This window comes from Engystomops pustulosus, chromosome 3, assembly GCF_040894005.1.
Source record: "Engystomops pustulosus chromosome 3, aEngPut4.maternal, whole genome shotgun sequence".
Classification (NCBI taxonomy): domain Eukaryota; kingdom Metazoa; phylum Chordata; class Amphibia; order Anura; family Leptodactylidae; genus Engystomops; species Engystomops pustulosus.
In genome coordinates, this window is record NC_092413.1 from 36408661 (window position 1) to 36425958 (window position 17298).

The following is a 17298-nucleotide window of genomic DNA, read 5'->3' on the forward strand; positions in this document are numbered from 1 at the left end:
TCAGCACTAAGGCCTTGCATAGAAGCCAAACCTAGGGGAAACATACCGCCCATCCACAGTTAACCCCTTCAGTGTCTCACATGAGTTACAGGTTTTTATGGAGTCTAAGATCTCTTTTAACATTTCATTTTCACCTCCCATGTTTGCCTCACCCCCGTCCCGATCCTCCCCCTCTACAGGGCCCGATCTCGAGCCCTGCGGTTTGGGATCTACAGTTTCATTTTCCAAGTTTTTCTGAATCGATAATCCTGTCCGTGTTTTAACTGGGGGGGATTTCCATAATTTATCCAACTTTGCGGAGTTCTCACCTTTAGCCCCTCCTTTCTCTTTCTCCTTGGGGGAGGATGTCCCCAAGGACTTCCTTGCAGCATTTTTAGGAGGCATCCCAGCTACAGTGAATATACCCTAAGTCACAATATTACAAAGCTAGGAAAACATTCGTGTGCCCAAGTTGAGGGGCCTATAAATCGGACCAAATATGCTACCCAATTGACAGTGAGCAATATTAACTTATTACAGTAAACAAATCACTTAGACAATAGGAGGAAAGGTCGAGGATTGACACAAGAACCACAAACTATTCTATAAGCCGAAAGGGCTGATACTAAAACAGAGACATAGACAGGACCGGAACCAATCACCCTAGGGGAAGTAAGACAGTTTTATGTCCAGAGATAATATATCACAAATATTCCGTTGTAGCTCTCCTATAATCTTGAGGATATATTGTCCCCGTGGACACCGGGTTATAAAAATCCGAATTGCCCTAACAAAGTTCAAACGGTTACATAATAGATGCAGATAGTTGAAATCGAAAGGTCAGATCGCAAACAAGTAGCAGGCAGATGTCAATCGGATGTTAATATAGTTAGCAACAAAACAGAGTTAGTGGCGTATGCAAGCAAATGTCAAGCCGATGTTAGCACGATTAGCAACAAGTCAGAGTTAGCGCCATATGCAGATGAATTAGTACATGGGTAAGGAAAATTAAGGCCAGGTACATCTCACCCATCTTGACGAACCGCTACGCCCAGTCAGGCCAGGTACAGGCACATCTCACCCATCCTCGGCAATTGCATCAACACGGATTCGTCACCGACTTGCGGCCCAGGGACCAAACACGATGAACTGCTTACAACCTTTATCTCCGGTCGCGCCGTCATCCAGGAAAGCTCTCCAACCCCGCCGCCTCGGCAGCGATCTCAGAATGCACCCCTCCAGGTCAGCGCGTTTCCGGCACCAGGCATCATCGTATCGTCTAATCCCCCGATCGTCTTCATCACGTTGCCAGCTCACCTCAGGACAGTACAATTTTCAGCGCCTGAGCGCCCGTGCGCCACACTTGCGCCACAATTGCGCCACAAATGCGCCTGAAACGGCCGGCCTCCTTCCACAGTGAGCGGGGGCTCCGCTGCAGCCGCTGGATATGGTGCCCGGACCTGCGCCCGAATCCTCCGTTCTCCTCCTCGGACCAGGACCGGGACCCGCGGCTCGAGTCAGGTCAGCGTGGAGAGCGGGGGTAGGGAGGACGGCGGTGCAGCGCGACGTGCACGTGCTGCGTGCTACGTCATGCCGTTACGCCCCCAACCCCTGTTCCTAGACTTATGAAAATCCTATTGTCAAAGGGACAAAAAAATTATTTGTCTGGAGTAACACTTACCAAATATACCTGATCCGACTTACATATGAAGAATTCATTAAAAAATAACATTTGATACTTTAATGGGAAAAAATTATGTACATGAAAAAATTCTAGTATCGTTTTAACATAACAGGCAGTTTACATACAGGATAGGTTCTTTAGGTTTGTTCTTAAGTTAAATTTGTATGCAAGTCGGAATTGTATATTTTTTTGACCCAGTGACAATTGGATTTTCCAAATTTTTAGCTGTAATGGGAACAAGAAAAACTTAATTACAGACACCTTACAGCTGATTGCAGCCTGGGACTATAGTAAAGCATCCAGAGAGCTTCACCAGAGGTCACAGTGGGCAGAGGGGTCTGTCTGTAAGTAGGGGTCGTCTGTAAGTTGGGTGTCCTGTATATATTTATTTGTCATTTTTAATGACCCATTCCCTTTAATTACAAACCTACCTAACCTATCTTGTATTTAACTTGGACGCTGCCCGTATTTATTTGTGTCCTTTTATTTGTTTGTTTTATTGTTTATATAATGGGGCAAATGTGTAGATTAGCCTTTGCCAGACTGTATGCTTAAAAAAAAACATTTCTTTTTGGACGTTGCTTCTAAAATAAAAATGTCCGCTTTTTGTCCCCCTCTCCGGGAGTGGTTCCATTCACTTGGCAGTAAGCTCAGTCAAAGCATCAGGACTAAGAACATGTCATCTTTCTTTAGGTTTAACCGGATTGCCCAAAATGTTTGGGAAGAAAAAGAAAAAAATCGAAATATCAGGGCCTTCAAACTTTGAACACAGGGTTCACACTGGATTCGATCACAAAGAGCAAAAGTTCATTGGCCTTCCCCAACAATGGCAAAGTTTGCTGGCAGACACAGCCAACCGGCCCAAGCCAATGGTGGATCCGTCTTGTATCACACCCATACAGCTCGCTCCCATGAAGGTAAGCTATATATTATGCCAGTATAGAATGGTCTCTAAATGTAAACACTACATCGGCCGTATATAGTTCTGTTGTATTTCTCGTCTACACATATGCTTATAGGAACACCATTAGGCCATAACACATGTAATGCTGTGTTCGTGTTCAAATATTTCACTGTAGGAATCCATTTTTGGCCATTGGCCATATCTCTGTGGCTGAGTGTTGGTGCATGTTCGCTTATCGTGTCCATCCCTAATATTCTGCTGCTGGTACATCCGACCAGTTGTGGTGCCTTCATTCCAAGCCGTAGTTTGTGCCAATGTTCAATGAGACATTTATTCTTCATATCTACACAGTAGGAGAGATTCTCTAAGGAAAATCCCGACAGAACCGGACAGTATTTTTATACTTATTTCTATAGTACATGCAGCCGATAACGAGGTAGTTCAGCAAGAAGTCAGCATGCAATCCCGATATTTGCTATAATTGTTGTATATTGTCTGCATCTTAGATACAGTATGTCGTACATATCATTGCAGCTATTGTGTAAAGCTTATAGTAGAATATGTTTTCTCAAAGAAATATACTATGGATGATAGTACTATAGGCCATCAACTCATCAACATATTTTAATGGGTGATAATACGATTTCAGGACAGTTGGGGATCCCGTACTCTCTAATGGGTGGAGCAGCAGGCCGAGCATGCTCCCTGCCGCTCCATTCAATTCTAAGAGAGTGGCCGAAGATTTCCGAACGTAACAGCAACCCTGCACTGTAACTACGAAGGCTGGTAGCGGGCCCTTGTAAACTACAAATATGGTGCCGCAGCTTCTCCAGCTAGAGTGAGTCCCCTCCCGATCCAGTAATTACCGTATATACTCAAGTATAAGCCAACCTGAGTATGAGCTAATTTTACCACAAAAAACTGTGAAAACCTATTAACTAGTGTATAAGCCTAGGGTGGGAAATGCATTGGTCACAGCCTACACCCAGTATAAAGCCAACCAGCATATTCCCACCAGTATATAATCAGCGGCGCCCTACTATATAGCCAGTAGCCCATGCCTCCTAGTATATAGCCAGTGTTCCATATCCCACAGTATATAGCCAGCAGTCCCCTAGAATATAGCCAGTAGCCCATGCCCCCTAGTATATAGCCAATAGCCCGTGTCCCACAGTATATAGCCAGCAGCCCCCTAGTATATAGCCAGCAGCCCCCTAGTATATAGCCAGAAGCCCCTAGTATATAGCCAGTGCCTGCCCCCTTGTATATAGCCAGCAGCCCCCTAGTTTATAGCCAACCCCTGCCCCTTTGTGTATAGTTAGCTGCTTTTCCCTTGTATATATAGCCAGTGCCTGCCCCCTTGTATATAGCATGCGCCTGCCCTCTTGTAAATAGACAGTGCTTGCCCCCTTGTACATAGCCAGCAACCCCCTAGTATATAGCCATTCCCCTGCCCCGAGTATGCCCAGCTTAACAAAAAAACCTCTCTACTCACCTTTTCAATACCCCTCGCAGGTCCTTTTCTGTCTTCTGAAGCGGCGCCATCGCATACACCATGATGGCAGCTGCTCGCTGACATCATGATGTGTGCAACGCAGCCCGTGGGGACCCAAAGTCGGAGCCGGGGCAACCGAGGAGGATCTGCGGGGGTGTTGGAAAGGATTTTTTAAAAAAAGAATGCAGAAAATATGAAAATGGCTTGGTCCTTAGGGGGTAAAAAATATAAATAACTTACTTGATTCCAGCCACAGTACATCTGATAATAAGTATATGAACTTTCAATAAAACATCAAAAGATCAAAAGTTTTTTTTGGTGGATTAAAAAAAATATTTAAATTTGAAGAAAACCCGACACCAGAAATGTAAGGTTTTTTTTGGTGACAGGTCCCAATAACCTATGCTATACTGATTTTAAAAATGTCTTTGCCAGAATTTGGAATCATTTCAGTAAAGTAGTGTAATTCATATTAACTGGTTCCTTGCCAGCAGAGTGTGGTAAGTCCCGGGGAGGGACTGTTTGTGCTTGTGTTTCCTTATTGCATTCTTCTTCTACTCCACACCATCCCCCTCCTCTACCTGCTTAATGATGGAGCTGCATGAGTGTGGAGGAGATGAGACTGAGACACGGGCACACACCGGCTACATCTGTTTCATCTTTGGGGACTCGCCACACACTGCTGGCAGTGAGACAGGTAATGTGAAATTAAGTTTTACACAGTACTGAAATGATTCAGAATGCTATATGATGTTGTCTGCGATCTCTCTAAGTCATGGGGTGCGTATTGTATCTCTCGTTTCATGGGGCTGAACTGCAGGACTAGAATCATCTCAAGGTCAAGAGTGGCGCCATTTTGGTTAAAAAAGTAAAATTCCACCCACTTCATTGGTATTTAAAGGGAACCTAACACCACAATTCTACCTATAAAGGTAGAATGGGTGGAAGGTGGATGTATGGGACGTGAGGATAGCCCTTTTTAGAGCTAATCCTCACGTCCCCGCTATCTTTTTAAAACTTAAAAATACCCTAATATGTTAATTTTCTTAAGCGGCTACTGGGGCGTGGATGGCCGGACATGAGGCTAGATGTCGCGGATACTCCAAGCCCTGACATCTTCGGCGCGCAGCTCCTCGCATCTGCGCGCCCTTGTCCACCCACTGCTTCGAAGCTAGCGCAGGACTCTGGCTTCTCAAACGAGGGCGCGCAGCTACGAGGAGCTGCGCGATGAAGATGTAAGGGTAGGAGGAGAAAAGAGGCTACTGGGGGATGGAGTACTGTCCGGCTACTCCACGCCCCAGTAGCTGCTTGAGAAAATTTAAAAAGAAAGCGGGGGCGCGAGGATTAGCTCTAAAAAGGGCTATCCTCATGTCCCACACATCCACCTACCACCGCTTCTACCTTTATAGGTAGAATCCTGGTGATAGGTTCCCTTTCATGCTAATATCTTTGAGACACTTCTCTTGGTGAATGACCTACCATGTGGCAGAGACAAACTTTAATGTTAGTAGCATCTGGTTTACTACAGTGCCGGGTGACTGAGGTGACCACAATCATGGACCTCCTAGGAAAGAAGTGCTAGTCCTCCCCGCTGCGTCTCTTCTTGTATGTATGAACGCATGCGCATCCTTCTGTATCTAGATACATCAAGCTCCTTACTCCAATATCTTTTAACATGTACTTTTGAGAACTTCTCCCCCCTGGGTTTTTGTCCCCATCCTGGCGGCCGCTTAGTGAATCTCTCCAATGTATGTTGTCATGTGAGCGATTAGACATCCTCCTTTCATGCGCTGACCTCATACGTTCACACTTTACACAAAGTCCGATTCTAAACTTTGAGCCACCTGGATATTAGCCGCTTGTTAGAAGAGTGTTCCGCTTTTTCAGTTTGTGTCTTTGTAGACCCTGTAACACCAGGGTTACAATTCTAGATTTCGTCACATTAGAGATAATGAAAACATATATCCACATTTTCTATTCATAGTCCATGCTGATGTGTGTGTATAATCTTTTCACCTTCAGAGCCCCATAAAACTGGAACGGGAAACTTCAACCAAGGTAGGCTATATATATCCTGTCCCATGAAACCTCATGTCTCATATTAAAGGGGAAGTATCATTTTTTTCTCCTAATATTTATATGTGAAAAATATGGATGTTTTATTCTCTTTGAAATGTAAAATGTTTAGACCCTTTCTGATATCTGTAATTATTTCTACATTATTCACTTGTATTCATGGAAAACCCTGACACTTGAGTACTTCTGGTCTAACTGGAAGCTTTAAAGGGATATTCTCGTCTGGCCACTCACATTTAGTTTTATTAACCTCTCATATATATATACATTTCTTCAAATAGATGTTATTACATTTTTTTTTACCTGTGTGAAGATAATTTCTCATAAATGTAGCCATATTGTTCCTTAGAAACAAGACTGTGTCCTTGGATACGGCCACATCTGCTGTAGCGATTGTACAAAGAAACTAAAAGTTTTTGTATATGAAATATCCGGGAGTTACTGCAGGTCCCACAGCCATCCTGTGGTAATGAATACTGACGTTAGGTGGTCAGGCAGGATCATTAGTACATCCCTGGCTACCGCTGCCAGAGTGCCCGGTGGTCGTATCCAAGGAAGCCATCTCGTTTCTAAGGGACAACGTGACTATATTTATGAGAAATTATCTTCACACAGGAACATTTTTTTAATAACCAATTGAAGAAATGTTTACATATGGCAAATAAATTCAATGAAATATGAATGCCCAGAGGGGAATACCCCTTTAAGGGATCACAGGACCCACTTCAGCCACTGAATGGCCTCCTCAAACCTCCTCAGACCCCAAATCCAAGGAGTCCACTCATTGGTCGAATTTGGTACCGTGACCACCCCTGCAACTTCCGGATGGGCGCAGAGCACAAAAGCGAAAGAACTGGAAATTCTTGAAAACTCCTTTAAAGAAAATCTACCATCAAGATCCATCATGATAAACCAGAGACACTTACCCATAGATCCAGGCAACGTGACTGTGGTAATCTTTTTATATTTGTAATACATGGCCTCCTTCCTTCTAAAATCGATTTTTAAAATGATGCTAATGATCCAGAAGGGCACCAGAGGCGTTAGCAGAGGCATGCCGTGCTGCAGATTCACAAGCTGTTACACTGTGCAGGAGCACTTTTCCATCCCACTCTATGCTAAACTTTCTCTACTGTTGTGAAATTACATCAGGCAGGAGAGAGGGGGGGGGAATGCCGAGAGAACAGAGGAGGAGACTGTGTAACAGCTGGTGAAGCTGTGGCATGGATTTAGCATAATTTAGCTAATTAGCATTAATTTTAATTAGCATAATTTTAACAGTTGATTTTAGAAGGAAGTAGGCCATGGATAATGAATAGAAAAATATTATCAACGCACAGCACAGATATGTTGCATACAGGTAACAGACGTGTCCATCCTTATTTTAGCACAAATAGGTGGACACATCTGTAACTTCAGTTAAATTTAGTTCCATACGTTATCACAACATTAAAACAAAATCACAATGCATTTTGTGATGCACTTCTCATATCATCATGTCTTATCTAAGCTGCTTATCTCCTGGAACTGATACTGTATCTGGACATAGTCAGCCAAAAGGAAAGGTAAGGAAGGACCCATCTGTATTTAACTAAAGCAGAAATGTTCGGAGTGGTGACAGGTTGTCTTAAGTTTTGTTTCTCAATTATTATGCAGTATTAACTGTAAGATTACTGATTGCAAGAGAGCATGTTATAGAGCAGCAGCAGCTGAGCAGATTGTACATAGTGACCTATCTGCAGGCAGCATGTTATAGAGCAGCAGCAGCTGAGCAGATTGTACATAGTGACCTATCTGCAGGCAGCATGTTATAGAGCAGCAGCAGCTGATCAGATTGTACATAGTGACCTATCTGCAGGAAGCATGTTATAGAGCAGGAGGAGCTAAGCAAATTGTAGATATCAGGGCACATTTACTAAGGCCCTTGTACCAGTTTTCTGTTGGACTTTGCACGTTCTTTTTGGTGCAAACTGTCTCCTATCTACAGGCAGCATGTTATAAAGCAAGAGAAGCAGAGCAGATTGTACACAGTGTCCTATCCGTAGGCAGCATGTTATAGAGCAGGAGAAGCTGAGCAGACTGTACATAGTATCCTATCTACAGGTAGCATCTTATAGAGCAGGAGACGCTGAGTAGATTCTACATAATGGGACAGATTTACTTACCCGGTCCATTTGCGATCCAGCGGCGTGTTCTCTGTGGAGGATTCGGGTCTTCACTAAGGTAGTGCGCCCGATGTCCACTAGGTGTCGCTGCTGCGCTGAAGTCCGTCGGAGTTCACCAAGCTATCGTGGGTGCAGGTAAGTGCTTTGTTTTTTTTAAACAAAGCACAGGTTTTCTTACGGCCAAACCCCCCCCACCCCCCCATTTCCGTTGCGTGCTTGCCGGCGCCGATGCACCACAATCCGATCGTGTGCGCCAAAAACCCGGGGCACTTCAGGGAAAATCGGTGTAAAACGGCAAAACCCGACGGAGAAACGCGATTCGGGCCCTTAGTAAATGACCCCCAATGTCCTATCCGCAGACAGCATTTCATAGAGCAGGAGAAGCTGAGCAGATTGTACATAGTTTCCTATCTACAGGCAGCATCTTATATAGCAGGAGACGCTGAGTAGATTCTACATAGTGTCCTATCCGCAGACAGCATTTTATAGAGCAGGAGAAGCAAAGCAGCTTCTACACAGTCTCATATCTGCAGGCAGCATGTTATAGAGCAGTATGAGCTCAGCTATTCTTTACGGTGAAATTGCGAATGGCTCATTAAATCAGTTATGGTTCCTGATAGGTACATAGTGTCCTATCTGCAGGCAGCATGTCATAGAGCATGAGAAGCAGAGAAGATTGTACATAGTGTCCTATCTGTAAGCAGCATGTTATAGGGGGGCTCAGCAGATTATGCACAGTAACTAATTTAAGATATTTGATGGGAATAAAGGAAACATGACTTTTATTTTATGGGTAAAAATCTCTGATCGTTGTGTGCTTAGGGGTCCAGTGGGCGGTTCTAATCCGTGATCGACAGTCTTTGTTAATTTTCATGTTCATTCAGGGCAGGGGGCTGTTATAAGCTAATAATTAAAATGCGAGTTATACTGAATTGGTTCCCACAAAAGAATCTAACAGTCTGGATAAGCATCACATGTTGTTCATTGACTATTGTACACACCCCCCTAATACAATGTCATTGGTGTATTGCGATGTTACATTCATATGCAGTAATGTTTGGAATTATTGACAAAATAAAGACAACAGAACAGAAAGTACAGGCGGTCCCCTACTTAAGAACACTCGACTTACATACGACCCCTAGTTACAATCGGACCTCTGGATATTGGTAATTTATTGTACTTTTGTCCTATGCTACAATAAACAGCTATAGCAGCTATCAAATGTGTCTGTAATGAAGCTTTAGTGTTAATCCTGATTCTTATGACAACCCAACATTTTTAAAATTCAAATTGTCACAGAGACCAAAAAAGTTCTGTCTGGGATTACAATGATAAAATATACAGTTCCGACTTACATACAAATTCAACCTAAGAACAAACCTACAGACCCTATCTTGTATGTAACCTGGGGACTGCCTGTATCATGTTTATTGTCCTGCTCTTGTAGATTAATATAGATAATCGTATACAATTAAAACAAACACTTGTAAAAAAACATTTGTACAATATTAATCATATCTTAAACCAATAACATTCTTAGAACATTCTACATTTCTTCTCTGTCCTTTGCTGCCACCAGGAGGCTAAACTGTAAGAGGTTGTGAAGCTCGAGCTTCACCGCATCCCCCTAGTGGTGGCAACAAACAGGCAGCATTTTTTTTTTAATGTGCGGGTTTAGGGAAAAATGACTCTAAGTTAAGTGATATTTGGTCTACAAGTTATAATCTGTTGATAAATTGAAAATATTCCCCTTGCAGAAAACTTAGTTGTCTTATTATGATGAAAGTGACTTTACTAATATGTGATTTGGATTATGGGCAGCACGGTGGCTTAGTGGTTAGCACTACAGCCTTGCAGCGCTGGGGTCCTGGGTTCAAGTCACATCCAGGTCAACATCTGCAAAGAGTTTGTATATTCTCTCTGTGTTTGTGTGGGTTTCCTCCAGGTCCTCTGGTTTCCTCCCACAAGCCAAAAACATACTGGTAGGTTGATTAGATTGTGAGCCCCATTGGGGACAGGGACTGATTTGGTAAGCTCTGTGCAGCGCTGCGTAATCTGAGTGCACTATATAAATAAATAATTATTATTATTTTTATTCCTGCATAAAATATGCAAGTGGGAAGCTTATCAACTCTGATTGTGGAGACTAATATTGTATTTATGTGCCCTTTAAGTAAAAGGGATAGATGGCAAATGTCCAGGCTACATAACAACTATAGTGTTAACTGTTTTACAGTCATTTGAAATGTAAAATGAAGAGATTTTGCAGTAGTTTTTAATTTAAATTCTACTTCCTCAGATCCTATGCAGACTTTTTTTTATCTCCATGGCAACAGACAACAAACCAAACTCTATGTAGTCTAGCCCTGCTATCCCTTTTCCCAGTCCTCTTCTTCAGACTGACCTACCAAAGGTATGTTTGCAAAGAAATGGTAATGAAAGTAAGAGAATACACAGAATTTGTTGTTGACTGTAACCATGGAAATTCACAGTCTGTAAAGGAGCTGTAGAGACAGGATAACAAGTTATTAAATAATTTGTCTTTTTAAGGTATTAACCCTGGAGATCCGTCTAACCAGACCTTTTGTGTGTGTTGTTCAATGTAGCATGACTGTGAAAAATGCATTTATATTCCAGGATCATAGCTGGACTTGGAGCATGGGGGGAGTCTCCTCACACTTCTGTGCTCTTTAATCTGTGCAGTCAAACTTCTCATTAACCTCTCCCCTCTGCTGTAGTATCTAAATAGAAGCTGGTACTAGAGATGGGCAGTCTGGTTCTTCTTAGCGAGCTATGTAATTAGGGAATTGTTTTTCATCCCCACTTCACTTTTAACCCAATTTTTAACCCAATCTTTTTTTAGGTTAAAGGGCCATGCCCAATTTGCAATGTATAGGGGGTACACTATTTGGGGGCGTGGTTAAGTGTGCAGACTCCTGTCATTCACTACATGCTACAGCTCTTACTCAGAGCAGAGGGGAGGAGCTGTGCCATTTTCAATTAAGAGATTTCTAACTCCAGTGTTCCTCACTTCTGTAATATAAATGTAGATACATTTTACGCAGTCCTACTGCTTCTAACATGGGTTGAGGATCATTTAAGTGGCACCGATCAAGGAACACAGCAGTTTGAGCACACTCTCCTAGTACTCCAAGTCCAAGTTAAACAGATCTCCAGGGACAAAACCTAAAGCTGTGTGCAGCTCGGTAAGGTCAAAGTTGCCAGTGGACTCCTTCTTTCGGCAGGGCCATCAGCAATAGTATAGCCAAAGAAGAGACATATTCCAGTTCTTCTGACCTTGTACCTTTGGTGTCCACTGCAGAATATATGCACATTTATCATCAAGTCATCATGAAAATCGTCATTAACTCCTCTGCAATGGTCTCAATAAGGGTTAAAAGTAAAAAATAATAAAAAATTGATACTTCCCCTTTAATAGTTTGGTTCTTATTGAGTTATTGCTGAATATTTCATATCTTACAGAAGCACAACTGTTTTCTGTTTTCTGCCAAAAAGCATACTTTTTTAGTACATGCTGAACATGCGGAACACTAATCAAATGTTTTTATTTTTCAAAGAAAGACCCTGAAATGGGTGCTTTTCACAGCAGTCACATTCTCTTTATTGGAGCTAAGCTTTAATACCAGAAACAGCTCCTGTACAGCTACTCCCTCCTGCTCCTTCACAGAGGTTACTACCTGGTGAGCTGACATCAATGGGAGAGGGAGGAGCTGTACAGGAGCACAAAGATGGGGGCTGAGAGCTGAGGAGTCTGCAGCACAGACATGTCACATGTTGGTTTTTGAAATGCATCCAAAACCCAACCCCTGGGACTACACAGAGGATTTTGTCAGGGTGCAAGGTAAGTTATAACACACAATTATACTGGAATGCAAATTCTTAGAGAAAGCAGAAAGACATATTTGCACTGCAGGTGTGATGGGCTTCCCTTTAAACAAAAACACTCTTGCGGGGTTTCACAAACTGAACCTACAACAACCGAACTGAACCCAGCATATCAGTTCAGTTCAGCAGTTCTAAGGTTGGCTGCATGTGCACTGAGCAAATTTATCGGCACAAACTCACTCATAGCAAACTGACTGATGAAATGAAAAGTTCTACACTTTTCCAATATAATTTCTGTATCAATTCCTCATGGTTTTCTATATCTCTGCTTGCTGTCATTTTATAGGAAGCTGCATTATTTACTTCCAGTAGAAATAAATCTATCCATGGTCATCTGATGTCACACGGGTGCACATCACAGAGAGTAATCAGAGTTGTGCACCTGTGTGACATCACATGACCAGGGACCACCTTTTATCTACTTGAAGTAAACAATGAAGCTTCCCATAGACTGGCAGCAAGCAGAGATCTTGAAAGCCATGATGAATTGACAGCAAATTGGAAAATAGTAGAACTTTTCATAACACAAACAATAATGATTATTTGTTGAATGGGGACAACAAGTATAACATTATTTACTGTTAAAATAACAGAACATGTAACATTCACTTTAGGGTTTTTCCAGTGGAAAATGTTTACAACTTATTGAACGGTCCTCAATAAGTAGGGACCACCATATAAGTTGGGGTCTACACAAGAGGGGGGGGGGGGACACCACTGCAGTCAGGTTTCTCTCCTGTAACTTTGGATTCTCCTGGGAAGACAGAAATTTATGGCTTATGGTGGATAATAGAGGCTAATGAAAGGTATGCTAATCTCTGATAAAGGTAGGATCCTGAAGATTCCTGACAATTGCCATAAGCAGCCGTAAATTTGTGACAAAATTGATGGCATTTTCACGTTAAAAGGTAGAACACGTTTTCAGCCATAGCCATGAATAAGTCCGTTTATGATCTGTAACATATGGGGCGCTGCCTATAGTCTGACATATTTGTAATCTGGTACGGAATATAATGGCGCTATATAAATAAAGATTATTAGTATTATAATAACCTGCTTCAGACCTGCTTCACACTAGACAAAAGTTTTCTTCCCACAATTGTGTTCAGCAGTTAAGTGAGTATATACTGCCATCTAGTGGACATTGTGTTAAAAATCGGAACCGGCAAAGTTAAAAATATTCACCGCAGTTTTTATCATGGCAGACACATTGGGAGGTGAGAATAATACACTAAATCTGACATCCAGCGGCTTTTAGCTTAGAGTAGACGCAGAAGTATAAGAAGTGTCATGGAAAGGTGGGAGGGAAACTAAAAGGCAAAGTGTTACCCAAGCTGCATTTAATAAGTGATTTAAGATGCAGGATTAACTAAAGGTGATTAGAATGGACTTAAAATAGATGAATAAATCATAGGAGGCCTCTACATCAATGATATGTATTAATGTATTCACGGGATGTGTGGATTTTACCTTGACTCTAAGCTTCTAAAGTAAAATACAGGATTATACCACCACTCCAGGTTTACTGAATGTGTTATATCTGTGAGTTCACATTTGGACGTTTAAGGTTGGCATATGGTACCCTCCATGTGTTAGGCTAGTAGACCCTACCTTAAAGGGATAGGCCACCATCACTAACCTTTACCAGGGTAAATACAAGACCAAAAAAAGGGTAACCCATGTTATTCTTATCCTGGTAAAGTTTGTTGTTTACCACTGAGAGACAGTGGGTCATAACTCTATACAGACGGTCCCCTACTTAAGAACACCGACTTACAGACGACCCCTAGTTAAAAACGGACCTCTGGATGTTGGTAATTTAATGTACCTTTGCCTTAGGTTACAATTAAAAACTATACCGGTTATCACAGGTGTCTGCAATTAAGCTTTATTGTTAATCTTGGTTCTTATGACAACCCAACATTTTTAAAATCCAATTGTTACAGAGACCAAAATAAAAATTGGCTAGGATTACAATTATATAATATATAGTTCCGACTTACATACAAATTCAACTTAAGAACAAGCCTACAGAGCCTATCCTGTACGTAACCCGGGGACTGCCTGTACACACCACCTCCATAATAACCACTCTTATAGCAGTGTATGAAGGGGCTTGTGGATGTCCTTGACAGAGAATAATGACTGCACAGACCCCCATATATCCACCATAAGACAGCTGGACAGCCTGCTGCTGGTCGGTCATATGACCTGCAACTCACGGCAGCCTTACACAGCCTCACTGTGCTGTATATAGGGTACAGCTCCTCACTGTTGTATATAGGGCACAGCTCCTCACTGTGCTTTATATAGAGTACAGCTCCTCACTGTGCTGTATATAGGATACATCTACTCACTGTGCTGTATATAGGGCTACAGCTACTCATTGTGCTGGATAAAGGTTACAGATGCTCACTGTGCTGTGTATAGGGTACAGATACTCACTGTACAGTATATAGGGTACAGCTCCTCACTGTGCTGTATATAGGGTACAGATACTCACTGTACTGTATATAGGGTACAGCTCCTCACTGTGCTGTATATAGGGCTAGAGCTACTCACTGTGCTTTATATATGGCTACAGCTACCCACTGTGCTGTATATAGGGCTACAGCTACTCACTGTGCTGTATATAGGGCTACAGCTCCTCACTGTGCTGTATATAGGGTACAGCTCCTCACTGTGCTGTATATAGGGTACAGATACTCACTGTGCTGTATATAGGGTACAGATACTCACTGTGCTGTATATAGGGTACAGATACTCACTGTGCTGTATATAGGGTACAGATACTCACTGTGCTGTATATAGGGCTACAGCTACTCACTGCTGTATATAGGGCTACAGCTACTCACTGTCCTGTATATAGGGCTACAGCTACTCACTGTCCTGTATATAGGGCTACAGCTACTCACTGTCCTGTATATAGGGCTACATCTCCTCACTGTGCTGTATATAGGGCTACAGCTGCTCACTTTGCTGTATATAGGGCTACTGCTACTCATTATGCTCTATATAGGGCTACAGCTACTCACTGTGCTGTATATAGGGCTACAGCTACTCACTGTGCTGTATATAGGGCTACAGCTACTCACTGTGCTGTATATAGGGCTACAGCTACTCACTGTGCTGTATATAGGACTACAGCTCTTCACTGTGCTGTATATAGGGCTACAGCTCCTCACTTTGCTGTATATAGGGCTACTGCTACTCATTATGCTGTATATAGGGCTACAGCTACTCACTGTCCTGTATATAGGGCTACAGCTACTCACTGTGCTGTATATAGGGCTATAGCTACTCTCTGTGCTGTATATAGGGCTACAGCTACTCACTGTGCTGTATATAGGGCTACAGCTACTCACTGTGCTGTATATAGGGTACAGCTACTCACTGTGCTGTATATAGGGGGTACAGCTACTCACTGTGCTGTATATAGGGTACAGCTACTCACTGTGCTGTATATAGGGTACAGCTACTCACTGTGCTGTATATAGGACTACAGCTCCTCACTGTGCTGTATATAGGGCTACAGCTCCTCACTGTGCTGTATATAGGGTACAGCTTCTCACTGTGCTGTATATAGGGCACAGCTCCTCACTGTGCTTTATATAGGGTACAGCTCCTCACCGTGCTGTATATAGGATACATCTACTCACTGTGCTGTATATAGGACTACAGCTCCTCACTGTGCTGTATATAGGGCTACAGCTCCTCACTGTGCTGTATATAGGGCTACAGCTCTTCCCTGTGCTGTATATAGGGCTACAGCTCCTCATTGTGCTGTATATACGGCTACAGCTACTCAATGTGCTGTATATAGGACTACAGCTCCTCACTGTGCTGTATATAGGGCTACAGCTACTCACTGTGCTGTATATAGGGTACAGCTACTCACTTTGCTATATATAGGGGGTACAGCTACTCACTGTGCTGTATAAAGGGTACAGCTACTCACTTTGCTGTATGTAGGGGCTACAGCTACTCACTTTGCTATATATAGGGGCTACGGCTACTCACTGTGCTGTATATAGGGTACAGCTACTCACTGTGCTGTATATAGGGTACAGCTCCTTACTGTGCTGTATATTGGGCTACAGCTACTCACTGTGCTGTATATAGGACTACAGCTCCTCACTGTGCTGTATATAGGGCTAAAGCTCCTCACTGTGCTGTATATAGGATTACAGCTACTCACTGTTCTGTATATAGGACTACAGCTACTCACTGTGATGTATATAGGGCTACAGCTACTCACTGTGCTGTATATAGGGTACAGCTACTCACTGTGCTGTATATAGGGGCTACAGCTACTCACTGTGCTGTGTATAGGGCTACAGCTCCTCACTGTGCTGTATATAGGACTACAGCTACTCACTGTGCCGTATAAAGGACTACAGCTACTCACTGTGCTGTATATAGGGCTACAGCTACTCACTGTGCTGTATATAGGACTACAGCTACTCACTGTGCCGTATAAAGGACTACAGCTACTCACTGTGCTGTATATAGGGCTACAGCTACTCACTGTGCTGTATATAGGGGCTACAGCTAGTCACTGTGCTGTATAAAGGGTACAGCTACTCAATGTGCTGTATATAGGACTACAGCTCCTCACTGTGCTGTATATAGGACTACAGCTCCTCACTGTGCTGTATATAGGGCTACAGCTACTCACCGTGCTGTATATATGGCTACAGCTACTCAATGTGCTTTATATAGGACTACAGCTCCTCACTGTGCTGTATATAGGGTACAGCTACTCACTGTGCTGTATACAGGGGCTACAGTTACTCACTGTGCTGTGTATAGGGCTACAGCTCCTCACTGTGCTGTATATATGGCTACAGCTACTCACTGTGCTGTATATAGGACTACAGCTCCTCACTGTGCTGTATATAGGGCTACAGCTACTCACTGTGCTGTATATAGGACTACAGCTACTCACTGTGCCGTATAAAGGACTACAGCTACTCACTGTGCTGTATATAGGGCTACAGCTACTCACTGTGCTGTATATAGCGGCTACAGCTAGTCACTGTGCTGTATAAAGGGTACAGCTACTCAATGTGCTGTATATAGGACT

At 42.8% G+C, this 17298-nt stretch overlaps 1 protein-coding gene across 6 annotated transcripts in view; it reads left to right on the top strand.

The window, feature by feature from the left end:
* The window catches only part of PAK5 (p21 (RAC1) activated kinase 5), a 105303-nt gene that overhangs the window by 45894 nt on the left and 42111 nt on the right, over positions 1-17298 (top strand). For 5 of the 6 annotated variants that reach the window (XM_072140472.1, XM_072140476.1, XM_072140474.1 and 2 more), the window contains 2 exons: positions 2357-2580; positions 6085-6120. In XM_072140472.1, coding sequence (XP_071996573.1) covers positions 2357-2580; positions 6085-6120 — 260 coding nt within the window. The remainder of the gene's footprint in view (positions 1-2356; positions 2581-6084; positions 6121-17298) is intronic. The other variant, XM_072140473.1, reaches the window with a different exon arrangement.